We start from the raw sequence: 14,216 nt of genomic DNA on the forward strand, positions 1-14,216 counted from the left end.
ATAACAAGATCTCAAGTTTAACAGTAGTTCCTATGGGCATATCAGTAAACAAACTTTGCAAGCATTCGGTTTCACTCTGAAGAGGGGAGGATTATATGTCATCAGACATGGTTATCAGGGCAAGTCACTCTAAGTCAGCAGTCTAAGTTCAAATCCTTATCCATGGAATACACACTCTTGAGGGCAGTGGGGAATGTGTCCTTAATATCACACTTTCAGTTTCAGGACAGTTAACTCAAACATTTTAAAACATTTTTAAAATTTTTTGGTATTTTTAAACATTTCTATATTTTACTACCACAAAGCACCATTCTTTATCCATCCATATCCCTTTGCCCTGGTTTAATTTTTCTTTACAATACTTGTTCTTCCACTTTAGTTTATCATTTATATGATTTTTCCAATGGAAGAAAATAGAAGGTAAGCTCAATGAGGACAGGTTCTGCACATCTTATTCACCATGTATAACCTTACCTAGAATAACACCATCACAGACTAGTCCCTCACATATTATTTTATGGATGGATGCACAGCTGGATGAATGGATGAATGGATCAATTGATGGTCAGTGAATGGATGATGGATCAATGGATGAAAGGATGGAAAGACTGATGAATGATAAATGGATGGATGAATGGATTCATGAATGAATGGGTCAATGAGTTGACATCCAAAATGCCACAGGGAAACACCTATAGACCAAAGCACAAAACACTCCAGCAATTCTTGCACATGAATGTAACTTTATTTTTACCTAAAGCCCACTCATATTTGCTCTTCCAGACACCTCTGAGGGGGTAAGTGTGGTTGTTTCTAGCCCAAATTTCAGGATCTGGGAGTAGAGGAATGAGTAACACAGGACCTGAAGGCTGCCTGAGCCCTCTGGCATCCTTAGGAGGCATCTGCAGCCCATCCCTTCTCCTCAGATGTCTGGGGCTGAGATGTCTTTGGCACAAGAAGGCTGGACAATACCCCTGGTCTTAGCTGAGTGTGGAGGCAGCAGTGAGATGGTCGGGCTGACTCTGGTGGATGACAAGGACCATTTGCAGGAGCTGAGGATCAGAGAAGTTGCATCAGGTGAGGCTTAAAAAGGACACAGGACACAGGAGGTGAGTGGCTTTGGCCTCTGGGACCCACTGCCCCTACCTCCGCCAATGTCCTTGCCTGTAGGACACGTTTTCTTCTCTCAGCTCAGAACTTTCCCAAATATTGTTTCTAAACCTGGGAGACACACGGTAGTACCTGTCTTATTTGGAGTTGGATATTCCCATTCATTGTCCTCCCACCTTTCAAACTGGGGGGTTCTTAAGGCCAATGCCAGACCAGTCACCCACATGCCTGGCCAAATACCTGTATGGCCAGATGCAATATCCTCCCTGAGGATGCCCAGACCAAGGGGGCAGGGAGTGGTCTCTGTGTAGGAAAGGTCCAGGGTCAAGGCCAACCTGAGGCAGGGTTCTGGACATGAACTGACCTGAATGAGGATTTGCATTATCTGACTTAATCCCCTCCACAGCCATGCCAGGAGGGTACTAAAAAATATCATTCTCATGCCATTGATGGAGAGACTGAGGCTCTGACCACACTGCCAGTTTGTGGTGGAGCCTGGAGTCGCTACAGGTCTGACTCCAGACCAGGTGTTCTGGGCACTAGAATGGGTGCCTATAGTTCACGTGAATATTTCTGCAACAACTCAGGTGTCACTAACTGGATAAAAGGAGGATGAACCCTGGCCTGTGTGGCTCAGTTGGTTAGGCATTTTCCCGAGCTCCCAAAGGTTGCTGGTTCCATTCCTGGTCAGGGCACATGCCTGGGTTGTGGACGGACTTGATCCCCAGTAAGGGGGGTGCAGAGGATAGCCAAAGGGGGTTCCCCTCTCATACTGATGTTTGTCTCTCTCCCTTTCCCTTCCTCTCTCTCTCAAAATCAATTTTTAAGACACATATTGTTTTAACGCAAAAGAGGGATGAAAGAATCTCAAGGTCCTGGCCAAGGCAGGTTGCTTCACACTCTAGGCTATGGCCTTCAGGGAGCATGTGTTGTAATAACACCAGTTTCTCAACCTACCCCACTCCAGGGCTCAGGGAGTAGGAAGCACAAGGGTGGAGTCGTCTGCCCAGAAGGGCTCGCCTGTGTTTCAGGCCAACATTGGGGGGAAATTGCCTCATCATTTCGGAGGCAACCAAACCTCTGCTTCCCACATGTTACTCTTCCCCACCCCACCCCCACCTCCGCCCCAAGCTTCCCCAGGTGACACACCAAATGTCTGGAACCCCTCCATTCTGCCATGTCCCGGCTTAAGGCGCTGTCTCCAGCAGGCTCCTGTGGAAAGGTTGTACCAGTAAAAGGTGTTCTAGAAGCCCCCATCACCTCGTGGAGTGAACTCTAGATTGAGCTAACAGGAGGCTCTTGGGCAGACCCTGTGGGGGAGCATGAGTAGGTAGGGAAGGGACATTGAATGAGTAAAGCGGGGAACAGCCACAAATGGTCAGAGTAAAGTGGGGGCTTGGTCAAGAATCAAGGGTTAAGGGGGCTTTAAGGATGTCAGCTTGTGGACACAGAGGCGACTAAACATCACAGCTGTCACAGCCGCCCAGGAGGGCTGCCTTGTATTTATATGGGTAATGGGTGTAACAGGCCACCCCATAGGCAGTGTATGTCAGTTGGATCTTTTCTGGGGCCAATGGGGGAGGGGGTATGGTATTTCCTGGACCTGGGACCGCATAGCTTAGCCTTCAGCTCCCTGGAACAAGTTCAGATCCTTGAGCTCTCCTCAGATACCTGAGCTGAGGGCCCATGATGTAGCAGATGGATGCCGGCGGGAAGCCATTGAAGGTGGAGCTCATGACTGAACTGTAGGCGCCCATGGAGGGGAAGATGAGCCAGTCACCCACGTCCAGCTCGGGCAGCTGTATCTCCTCATTGTAGAACATGTCAAAGGCATCGCACGTCGGACCATAAAGGATGCAGGGGAAGAGGGGCGGCTTTGAGCAGAGCTCCTGCAGGGACACAGGGGTGGGGAATCAGAGAAGGAAGAGCTCCTGCCCCCAACCCACCCTCCCAGCCCATGCCCTCGGCCAGCAGAGCACCTCCAGGCACCAGCAAGGACACTCGCAGTCCCTCACACCAGCCAGTCCCTATGTGGGAGGCACTGCTCTTGACCCGGCCCTCATGGTGCTTATATTCGCTCAAGTGACACATCCTAGCCCTGCTAATTCTCAAGGCCACACACATGGGGCCTCCATTTCCCATCTATAAAAGCAAAAGATTTCAGTCAATAATCACTCAAAATAGTGGATGAAACTCATCTGCTATTGGAGTCACTTGGGAGGAGGTTTAACAAAGGATTGATGCCACGTCCCAACCCAGGAGAGGCCTGATTCCAATTGCCTGGGCCTTCGCCTCGGCATCGGGGTCCTTGGAAGCTTCCCAGATGAGTCTACTGGGAAGCAAGTTGGAGAACCTCCATTTCCTAGGACTCCTGCATCTCCAGCATTCAGGGTTCTGGTCACACACACACACACACACACACACACACACACACGCACACGCACACTGCATACAGAGAGATCACATGGAAACCCAGAGGCAAGGCGATGTGCACACACCCACACAGGACCATGTACCCATCCACCCACCTCCCTGTACAGGTGTCAGTCATCCTGCTCACACACAAAATGCACACACACAGAATTGCGCATGCAAATACAAACAGGCTTGCCTGTGCACATCCTTGTACACGCATGGGGTATGACAATCTACAAAGCCATGTGTAATCTAAGACCCTGCCCCCTTGCACCTCGCAGAGGGATCCCTGCCTCACAGGGAAAGGGGCTGACCTCAGTCCTATCAGGGTCTGGGAGGTGCCAGAGCCACACAAGGGTCCCCTTACCTTCACCACAATTGGCATCCTGGGGACATGATCCCTGCGGAAGGCGCGAAAGCTGCCATAGTGGCCCTCATTGAGATAGTACAACAGTTTCCGGTGGCCTCCTGGGAGAGGGGAGAGGACAGGACTGTGCTCAGCCAGGTCTTACCACTGATGGTCAACACTGAGTCCCGTACCCTCAGGACCGGCCCAGACGCCCTGCCCAGCACTGGATAGCCCTTGTGTCCTGCTTCAGGAGCCTCCCCGGGTCTCCTGCAAGATTTGGGCCTGTTTTTTGGGCTCCCATGGTTCCTCTGCCCCACCCGCTCCTCATCAGAGTGCTGCGGCTGCTACTGCCACTAACAATGATTGTACAAGTAACCCGGGCATTGTTCCAACCTGTCTGCACATATTAAATCATTTCATCCTCCTAACAACACTCTGAGTAGGAACAATGAACACTACTGTACATTTTAGAGAACTGAGTCTTGCCAGAAGTTACACAGGACAATGCGGCAGGGCTGGGATTAGTGCCCCTGTCAGTGCCCGGCTCTCACAGTCAGAGAGCAGCATAATTGTCACCTTCTTCCCTCTAAATGCTCTGCCTCTGTTGATGCCTCACTGAGCACGTGGCAGCTTCTCCCCAGCTCCATCGCACTCCGATGTACATTGAGCTGATGCTCACCTGCAGCCCCAGGCCCTAGGACCTGAATTACTACCAACCACTTTCTGAACAACCACTCCTAGTCCAACCTTAGACATTGATTTCCTTAATCTTTCCAACTGGTTTCTGTGGGCACTGGGGCCATTCCATACCCTGTGAGCATTTAGATGCCCAGATATTTCTGATTATTGGTTTCCTCTCCCTGGATTCCCCCGTCCCCACACCACCACCACCACCAACTTCTCCTGGTGTGAATCACTCTTGTCCCCGCTCTCTCTCAGCTGCCTGCACTGATCCAGCCTCCTGCGCTCACAACCTACTTGTCCCTAAGCCAGTTGGTCATAGGTTAGTCATGGCAGCCCTGAGGCTGGGCGTTCCGCTCTGTTGGCATGTCTGCAAACACAAGGGCACCAGCCTCTCGGTCAGACAGACCTGGCGCCGCTGTGCATGAGCTAGCTGTGCTGCCTTGGACAGTCACTCCCTCTCTCTGAGCCTCCAGATCTCTGCCTGCAAAATGGGAATGGCCCCAAACTGCCTCACAGGAGGGCTGAGCAGAAATGAGGTAAAACAGTAATTGCTCACATGAGAGCCCCTTAAATCACTGGCAGCTCATGCTATTGTGAAGGTAAAAATGGTAAGCCATAATATGCATAACTCGGGCTTTTGTTAAATGATGGCTGAAATCATATGCCCCAATTTACAACATTCTCTAATGAGAAGCTTTGTGAGGAAATGAAATTAGTGGACCCACGTGCCTTTAGGGTTACAAAAGTGTGGGTAGGGCATTTGTCCAAAGGATAAGGAAATAGATTAAAATGACTTAGATTCTGGCTGGCGTAGCTCAGTGGTTGAGCATGAACCTATGACCAGGAGTTCATGGTTCAATTCCTGGTCAGGGCACCCTGCCTGAGTTGCAAACTCGATCCCCTGCGTGAGATGTGCAGAAGTCAGCCACTCTGATTCTCCCTGATCACTGATGTTTCTGTCTTTCTCTCTCCCTTTCCCTTCCTCTCTGAAATCAATAAAAGTATAATTTAAAAATAAAATAAAAATTATTTAGAAATACTTATATGACGGTCACAACATTTCAAAGTAAAGGGCACTAACCCAGAGGGTGAGTCTATTCTGGCTCAACATGCACTTCAGTTTGCACTTAGCTCCCTTTGTGAGGACAGCAACCCCACCCAACCGCTTCCCCCAGATAACAAACAATCAAAAACTCCCCTGAGATGGCTGACCTCAGTATCATTTACTGTTACCCTACAAAGGTCACCCTCAACCTCCAGGCCATGGTACCGACAATATTTCCTTCATATGTTTGTTGTAGAAATACTGTTTACTCACTAGAACTTGGTTCTAAAACTCCGCGCCTGTTAGAAAATGCTTGCTTGGAAACAGTAAGGTGCATACCAGCAGGGGAGGCTGTGGCCCATGAGCTGTGCCCTCAGACTTCCCCTCCAGACACAGGAAGAATAAAGACCCTCAATGCCTCCCTCCAGGCTCTCTGAGAACAACACAGTAATGTTACTAACAGGCTCTATCCTGTAGCTAAATCAAAGCATGTTTCCCTCGAATGAGGAAGCCAGGGTGGAACTCAGACCCTCTGCCCCTCCTGCCCCCAAGGCCTGGGGACCCCTGGACAGAGCGCTCCCTGCCCAGTCCAGGCCCACCCACCAGGCTGCAGCACAGCCTTCTTGGCGATGATGTTGACAGCGGCCACGCAGACAGGTGCCGCGTAGAAGCGGCCTGGCTCCGCAATGACTTCAATGCCGGTCTCCTCGGGGAAGTCCTGGGCCAGGGCAGCATTGATCACTCTCGCCATCTGCGGGGACAGACCCGAGCCCTGTGAGGCCAGTCCCTGTGCGGGGTCTTTCCCTGCGTCTTCCCTCTTCATTCCCCTGACAGCTCTGTGGGAAGGTGACAGCACCCCCTTGTGCAGGGGAGGAAACAGGTCCAGACTGTCGCCCAGAGGGGAGAAGTGCCCGAGGGCACAAGCCTAGTGACCAGGCTGACTTGGAAACATTGAAATCATTGAAAACATTGAAATCAATACATGATCAGCAAAGGAACACTGTCCCCTGGGTGTGGGGGACACAGTAAGGAAACCTCTATCTGACTGTAGCCTTACCAGGGGTAGTAACCAACACGTCTATAGAAGGTGCAGAACCGCATGCTCCCGCGCAAACACACACACACACACACACACACACACACACGTGTAAATGCGCACATGCAACACATGTAGAGTCAGAGACCTCTCAGCCAACACAAAGCCCAGCTACTTGCAGGCACAGGACTGAGGTTCAAGAGCTCCCTGTACACACACACACTCTGTTCAATATACCCCGGCTGCAGCCCCCAGTCGCCCTCTCCTCCTCCCCTCTTACCTCCTCAAACTCCGGCTCAGAGCCCTCCACTCCGGGGAAGCCCCCTCCAATGTCCAGGAGGCTCATGTCATGCCCGACCTCACGGCCCATCTCGAACACCCGCCGGCAGTCGGCGATGGCCTGTGTGAAGCTGTGGGGATTCTGGCAGCCCGAGCCCACGTGGAAGCTGAGCACAGGTGCAGTGACAGGTGCAGAAACACACGAGGAAACGCAAGGGTCAGCAGGAGGAGATACATTCAGAAACAGCTACACAGGCACACGGACACAGACACGGGGACACACGTGACTACATGGAGCTCGTGGGCACCCACAGGAACCACAGCCTTGGCTGTGCACATGGGGACCCCAGAGACACACACCACATGACAGTCTGTGAGTTGGGGCTCTCGTGGTTGTGTGGTAGTCACCTCTCTTAGCTACCCCTCCCCAAGCCTCGCAGCAGGGGTTCCTCTACTTTTCCTCCTTGGAATGCAAGTGATCTGAACCCCAAATCTCAAACCATCCACCAGGGGGCACAGAGGAACCAATCAGGCGCAGGTGGGGTTAGGTGAGGGAGGACGCTCCTCAGGTGCAACATTCAAGGGGAAACCAAAGCACTGAGCCATCAACATAGTAACCTTCATGCACTATCTTATATAATAAAGATGTAATATGAAAATTGACCATTACGCCCTCGCACAAGATAGCCGCCCCCACGTGGTCACAAGATGGCCACCCCCATGTAGTCACAAGATGGCCACCACAAGAGGCCGGCAGGGGAGGGCAGTTGTGGGTGACAGGCGGGCAGGGGCGGGCAGTTGGGGGAGACCGGGCCAGCATGTGAGGGCAGTTGGAGGCAACCAGACTCACAGGGGAGGGCAGTTGGGGGCGACTGGGCCAGCAGGGGAGCAGTTAGGCATCGATCAGGCTGGCAGGAGAGTGGTTAGGGAGTGATCAGCCAGGCAGGCTGGCGAGCAGTTGGGAGCCAGAAGTTACGGATTGTGAGAGGGATGTCTGACTGCCAGTTTAGGCCCGATCCCACAGGCAGTCAGACATCCCCCGAGGGGTCCCAGATTGGAGAGGGTGCAGGTTGTGCTGAGGGACACACCCACTAGTGCACAAATTTTGTGCACTGGGACTCTCATCTATATATATTAGAGAGAGAGGAAGAGCGAGTGAGAGAGAGACCTCAATTGGTTGCCTCCTATACACACCCCATCAAGAGATCAAACCTGCTGATGCAAAAATATCTATGAAAATAAAATACAAAAACTTTAAAGACAACATTAGTTAACAGTAATTGGATCCATAGGAAAAAGAAATATCAGCAATGCAAATCCTGTCTTGATTTAAAATTTCATATTCTCTCATCATGGTTTTTTTCTGTGTTAATTTTTAAAATACTGTATTAAACATTATTTATATCGAGTACAAAGTTTTCAGCATCCCGTTAAATTTTACACCCAAGGCCAGTGAATGCCTGCCCCACCCTCCCAGCAGCTGACACCCACCTCCTCTTCTGAGGACCACAGGGAGCCCCCGGAGGCCCAGAGGGGCCACGCTGACCCGAGGGCACCCAGGGAGTCAGAGGCTGCGGACAGGCGTGGGGGCCACGAGCCCTGCCTCACAGGAGGGAGAGTCCGTGCTCTTACCTGGCGCCCACCACAGCCAGGCCGAGGTCTCGGGCGGACTTGAGCAAGTGACCACACAGCTCCAGGCTGGCCCCAAACTTGGCGCTCATACGGATGAGGCTCTGGCTGTCCTCGGTCCACAGTCGGAGGACCAGCCTGGGAGGGGGTGTGAAATGACAGGCATTTTCAGACACATGAATATCAGGCCTGGATGCTTTTCTGTCCCCACCCAAACTCCCTCAGGCGTCCCTCCACCCCTGCCTCGGTTTTCATGGCTGTCCAGCCATGGAGATCCAAGGAGGGAACCCACTACTTTTTTAATTTTTTAAAATATATTTGTATTGCCGAAACCGGTTTGGCTCAGTGGAGAGAGCGTCGGCCTGTGGACTGAAAGGTCCCAGGTTCGATTCCGGTCAAGGGCATGTACCTGGGTTGCGGGCACATCCCCAGTGGGAGATGTGCAGGAGGCAGCTGATCGATGTTTCTCTCTCATCGATGTTTCTAACTCTCTATCTCTCTCTCCCTTCCTCTCTGTAAAAAATCAATAAAATATATTTAAAATATATATATATTTATATATATTTGTATTGATTTCAGAGAGGAGGGGAGAGGGAGAGAGAGATAGAAACATCAATGATGAGAGAGAAGCATTGATCGGCTGCCTCCTGTACGACCCTTACTGGAGATCAAGCCTGCAACCGGGGCATGTGGCATTGACATGAATCTAACCCAGGACACTTCGTGCACAGACCCGACACTCTATCCACTGAGGCAAACCAGTTAGGGCTACACTACTTCTTACAGACTTCAGCCCAGGCAAGAAAAACCAGGAAAAAGATAAAATTATTAATTTTTTATCCCTTCAGCAGACCTCCTGTCACAGGATCAGAGATGTTAAATAACTTTCCCAAGAACACACAGATGCGACAAGTAAGTCAGAAATGTGACCCCTGGTCTTCCTGAATCCTATGTGAGTGCTTTTCCCATGAGGTTGCTGACTCCAGAACCCTAATGCCAGGCTCTGCCAGCGCCTCTGCAGACACAGGAAATCCTTGACATGAGTGGGCACCAGGGAGGGCACTGGGACACCTGGCACTAATTCTTGCTCTTTGCTGGTTGGGCATCCCCTAGTCACCACGGAACAGCCTTCATCTCCTTGCTGAGGCCCAAGTCAGTTTGCCAGAACTTCCTCCCTGTCCCCACCTGCCTGCAGCCCTGCTGGTCTCACCTGGCCCCAGGGTGGTGCTGGGCCACCTTGGTCAGCTCCTCCTCACTGTCGAAGGTCAGGAGCTGCACCCCATGGCGGGCAGCATACTGCAGGTAGGAGACCGGCTTGCAGGGGTGGGCATAGATGATGCGTGAGGGGGCGACGCCCAGGCCCAGCACCTGCTCCAGCTCCACCTGCCATGGGCAAAGCCAGAGTAAGGGGCTGCCTCCCTGCTGCCCTGCTTTTTGGGCACAGGAACCACAGGCATGAGGAGCTGTCCCCTACTGAGTCCCTCCTGTGCATCTGGCACAGCGCTGGGCACATATTGTGCTCCTTAAGCTTCTAGACTGCTCTGAGGAACATATAGTTGAACCCATTTTAAAGACCAAGAAACTGAGGCTCCAGTGAAATGGCTGGGCCAGGACAGAACGGGGTCTGTGGATTAAAGCACATGTTCCCTCCACTCCTTAGCTCAGGCTGACTGCCCTCGTAACCTAGACCAGTGGAGGGTGCACCACTCCCAGTTCATTCATTTATTCTTTCACAAACAACTGGGCACCACACACATCAGCCACTCTTCATGGGCTGCTGTCCCCACTTTGAGACACCTCGCAACTGGCCTTTTCCCTCCAGGAACCGTCAGGCCTATGGATGAGGAAACTGGCTGTGGCCCAAGCTCACCTGGCTGGCACAGTCGAAGCCGGTGCCCAGGATGGCCAGGACACGCAGCACCCAGGGGCTGCTGTTACACTTCACCGCATAGAAGGGGGAGACCCTTGGCAGGGCCTGGCAGAAGGCCTGGTGGCGGCTGGCCAACACTCCCAGGTCGGCCACCATGAAGGGGTCTCGGTGGTCCTGCCAAGGCAGAGAGAGGGGCAAGAAAGGCTGGGCATTGTGTCATTTCAGTGAATCCTCACAGGGTCTCCATGCGGCAAGTACTGCTGTTACCCAGTTAGGAAAGAGGAAACTGTGGCTCTAAAATCTCTTTTTATTTTTTTCCTTTTTCGTGAATACATTGGGGTGACACTGGTTAAAAAATTATGCAGGTGTCAGGTGCACTACAATATGAATCTTTTTCTCAAGGTCAATAGCAACTACATGGCAATGGTAGGATTTGATCCTTGATCTTCTAACTTTTACAACAGGAAGACAGGAGGGCAACAAGCTTTATAGACCAAATGGGCGCCAGGACTCTCCAACCCTCACCCGGATCGCTTGGCACAGGGTGGAATCCCAGGAGCTGGTGGGGGACTAGAAGGGGACAGGAGAGCTACCCCATGCCACCAGGGAACACAGCTATTCAGTAAGACCCAGTAAACTGACTAATAAAACACAAAGTCATATTCTGTCCCACCTAAGTAGGGACTGAGACCCACTCTCCCCTCCCTCCTCTCCCCTCACCGAAGCAGAGAGCTCCCGCATCTTCCTCAGGACCACCTCCATGGCAGATTCCTCAGGCCCCAGCGGGACGATATCCTTCATCGCGGAGCTCCCAGGGTGCCCTTCGTTCTCCTTCGAGTCCATGAGGGTGGTGCTCACCCCTGACTGTCCATCAGAGTGCTCTGCCAGGGACACTCCCAGCATCCTGGAAAGGCCTTGCACTGAGGACACTCCTCCCCCGTCCTCCCAGCGCCCTGCTGGCCCGTGGAGTCAGAGTTCCTAGGCCAGTAAGTCCTCGGCCCTCCCATGCAGCCACGTAGAGCTCCATGGAGCCCTCGTGAACTTTCTCATCTGTGGATGGACCACTGGCCAGGACCAGCCTGCTTCAGGGACCTAGTATGAGACCAAACAAAATGCACAAAATTGCCAGGCCAGTGTTGCTCAATGGTTGAGTGTTGACCCCTGAACCAGGAGATCAGGGTTTGATTCCACAGCAGGGCACATGCCTAATTTTCGCGTTTGATCCCCATTGGAGGCATGCAGGAGGCAGCAGATTGATAATTCTCTCTCATCATTGATGTTTTAATCTCCCTCCCTTCTCTCTAAAATCAATAAAAACATATTTTTAAAACGATACTTAAAACATGCACCTACCATAGATGGTTGGCCTCCTCTTCCAGGCTCCTGCACACACACGTTCCCATTCACAGATGAGAAATGTGACCCACAGAAAAGATAAGTGCAGAGTCCACCATCTTTAGATTATAGGGCTAGCTGGGACCCAGGGTTCATCTAGCCCAACATTCCACTTTACACATGTGGACAAGTGGCCCAGAGAGAGGAAAGGACTTGCCTAAGGTCACCAAGTGGCCGGTAGCTGAGCTGGGACTGGCTCCTGGGCTGCCTAAAGCAGCCACGGCACCTGCTGCTGGCCACCCATCCCTGAGACTGAAGTGAGGGCCGCCTACAGCCTCAGTCCTTCTGTTTCAGCAGGTGGGGCTGCACCCATGGGCCCCACTCCACCCCCAGACTCACCTGGTGCCGATCATCACCTGCTCCTTCAGGCCCAGCACAGGGGACCAGGACCTGTGGTGTCTTGGGCTTCAGGTAAATCCCTTTGGGAAGAGCAGAACTCAGCTCAGATCTCAGGACAGGTGAAGAACCTGTGAGGCTGTCCCTCCAAACCATGGCTACGACGCCCCACTCAGCCAAAACTTCCCAGCCCTGTGGGTGGCCCACACAACAGGACCTCAGGGTGAGGTCCGACTCCCATTATAAGTGAACACCAGTGATGATCAGAGTAGAGAGACCCTGGAAACACAGTCACCCACCTTCCCACCTCTAAGATGGAAATAACCGTGGGCTCAGAGGTCTTCAGACAGATCAGCAAAGCTGGAGTGGAGCTGGGAATGGAACCTGAACTCAGACTCCAGCTGGTCTCTCCCTGCGCTGTGTCTCTGCCCTCCCTGCACATTTAAATATCTGGCTGGGAGACTCTTATTGGATAGTGAGCCCTCTGAGTCACTTGGTGTCCAGTCACACCCCCACATTCTCACTGCCCTTTCTCTCCATATGGGTTGCTGAGGTCTTACTCTGACTTGGTCCACCCAGGATCAAGCATCAGGCTGAGTCTCTGGACCTGCCCTAAGGTCAGCCCAAGCCAGGAAGGGGAAGTGATAAAGATCTCAGGGAAACAGAACCCAGGCCCTCAGCCCTTCTACCTCTGTGACAGATTGAGGTGGGAGGCATTTCATCCCCTCAACAAAGCATGTGGGGATACAAATTAGCTTTGGAGGGATATTGGTCAGGGTGGTGGTGAATATAATGTCATCATTTAGTGCTTACTCACCACCAAGCGCCCTGCCAGGTATCAAACCATTTAACACTCAAAAAACCTTACGGATATAGTTGCAATTATCTTACAGGTAATGAAACCAAGGCGCAGAGAGGCAGGATAATAATAGAATCTATTTACTAGGATCACAGAGAGTGCATGAGATAATGCATGTAAATCTCATATCTAGCACCTTCATATTTCTGGTTAAGAACTCATGAAAGTGAGAGAGAAAACCAAGTTGGCAGCCTAGGTAAATTCCAGGACTCGCTGCCTCTCACAACCACATCAAAATTGCAACTAAAATACAGAACAACCATCATTCAGGACCGCCTGAACTCTGGCTGAATGGATGTCTACAACTAGAGATTTAAAGAAGCACACCAATACTGGTAGGAAGGGTAGAGGCGTGAAAACGGCTGTTCCGACACCCATGTGTGGTGTGTTTTCAATCAGGAGGATATCTTGGCTGCAGAGGCCTCCCATGAGGAGCAAAGGCTCCCAGCCCCTTTTCCATATGAATAGCCTGTCCCCTCAGCCCAGGATTCCAGTGCTGTGATGAAATCTCTCTATAACTTTGGGCTATAAAGACAAGCTGGGATTGTAGCTGAGTGACATGGAGGCTGTTGGAGACCCAGGCAGTTCCTCTTAAAGGGCTGGCACACAGAATTACTCAAACTCACTTCCTCTGAGCTCCAGTGCTGGGGCAGCAGCTTGAAAGGATCCAGGGACGTATGGGGAGTATATAAATTGGCATCAGGGCAAGAACGCCAAGACAACTTTCTCCTAGACAAAAGTGCTGCAAGGGTCACTGTTCCTATGCTGAGGCCTCCCCTGCTGAAGAGCTGACTGGCAGGCACTATACCTGAGTTTCCATCAACCTGGCTCACCCTGTTCACTCTACCCTGGTGATTCCCTGAGATGATGCCCCACCCAATTTTCAACCCTACCCAATTTGCAGCCCGACCCAAGGGTCTGCAGAGTCTTTTCAATATGAATGGCCTGTCCTGGCTCAGGCTTCAGACTTTCCTAAAATCTCTCAAGCAAGCAGCAGCTGGTATCAGCAAGCCCCATACCACTCAATAAGAGGCTCCATGTCCGGCACTAGCAACAGCCTGCCTTGCTTCACAGCTTGGCCTCTTCTGGGTACTTCTAAACCCAACACAAGTAGCAGCCATCTGCAGATCATTCTGTATCTCTGGTTAGGTGGTCCCAGGCAGGGCAACGGCAGTGGCTGATTTTGTACATCCAGGGGGGCCCCAGAGC

The 14,216-nt window shown here is 51.8% G+C and overlaps 1 protein-coding gene across 1 annotated transcript in view; it reads right to left on the minus strand.

The window, feature by feature from the left end:
* Positions 1-731: 731 nt before the first annotated feature.
* Positions 732-14,216, minus strand: part of LOC132231401 (antizyme inhibitor 2-like) — a 45,352-nt gene continuing 31,867 nt past the window's right edge. The window contains 2 exon segments of the mRNA XM_059690428.1: positions 732-1,083; positions 2,260-2,322. Coding sequence (XP_059546411.1) covers positions 2,298-2,322 — 25 coding nt within the window. The 3' untranslated portion in view covers positions 732-1,083; positions 2,260-2,297.

Source organism: Myotis daubentonii, chromosome 3, assembly GCF_963259705.1.
Source record: "Myotis daubentonii chromosome 3, mMyoDau2.1, whole genome shotgun sequence".
Classification (NCBI taxonomy): domain Eukaryota; kingdom Metazoa; phylum Chordata; class Mammalia; order Chiroptera; family Vespertilionidae; genus Myotis; species Myotis daubentonii.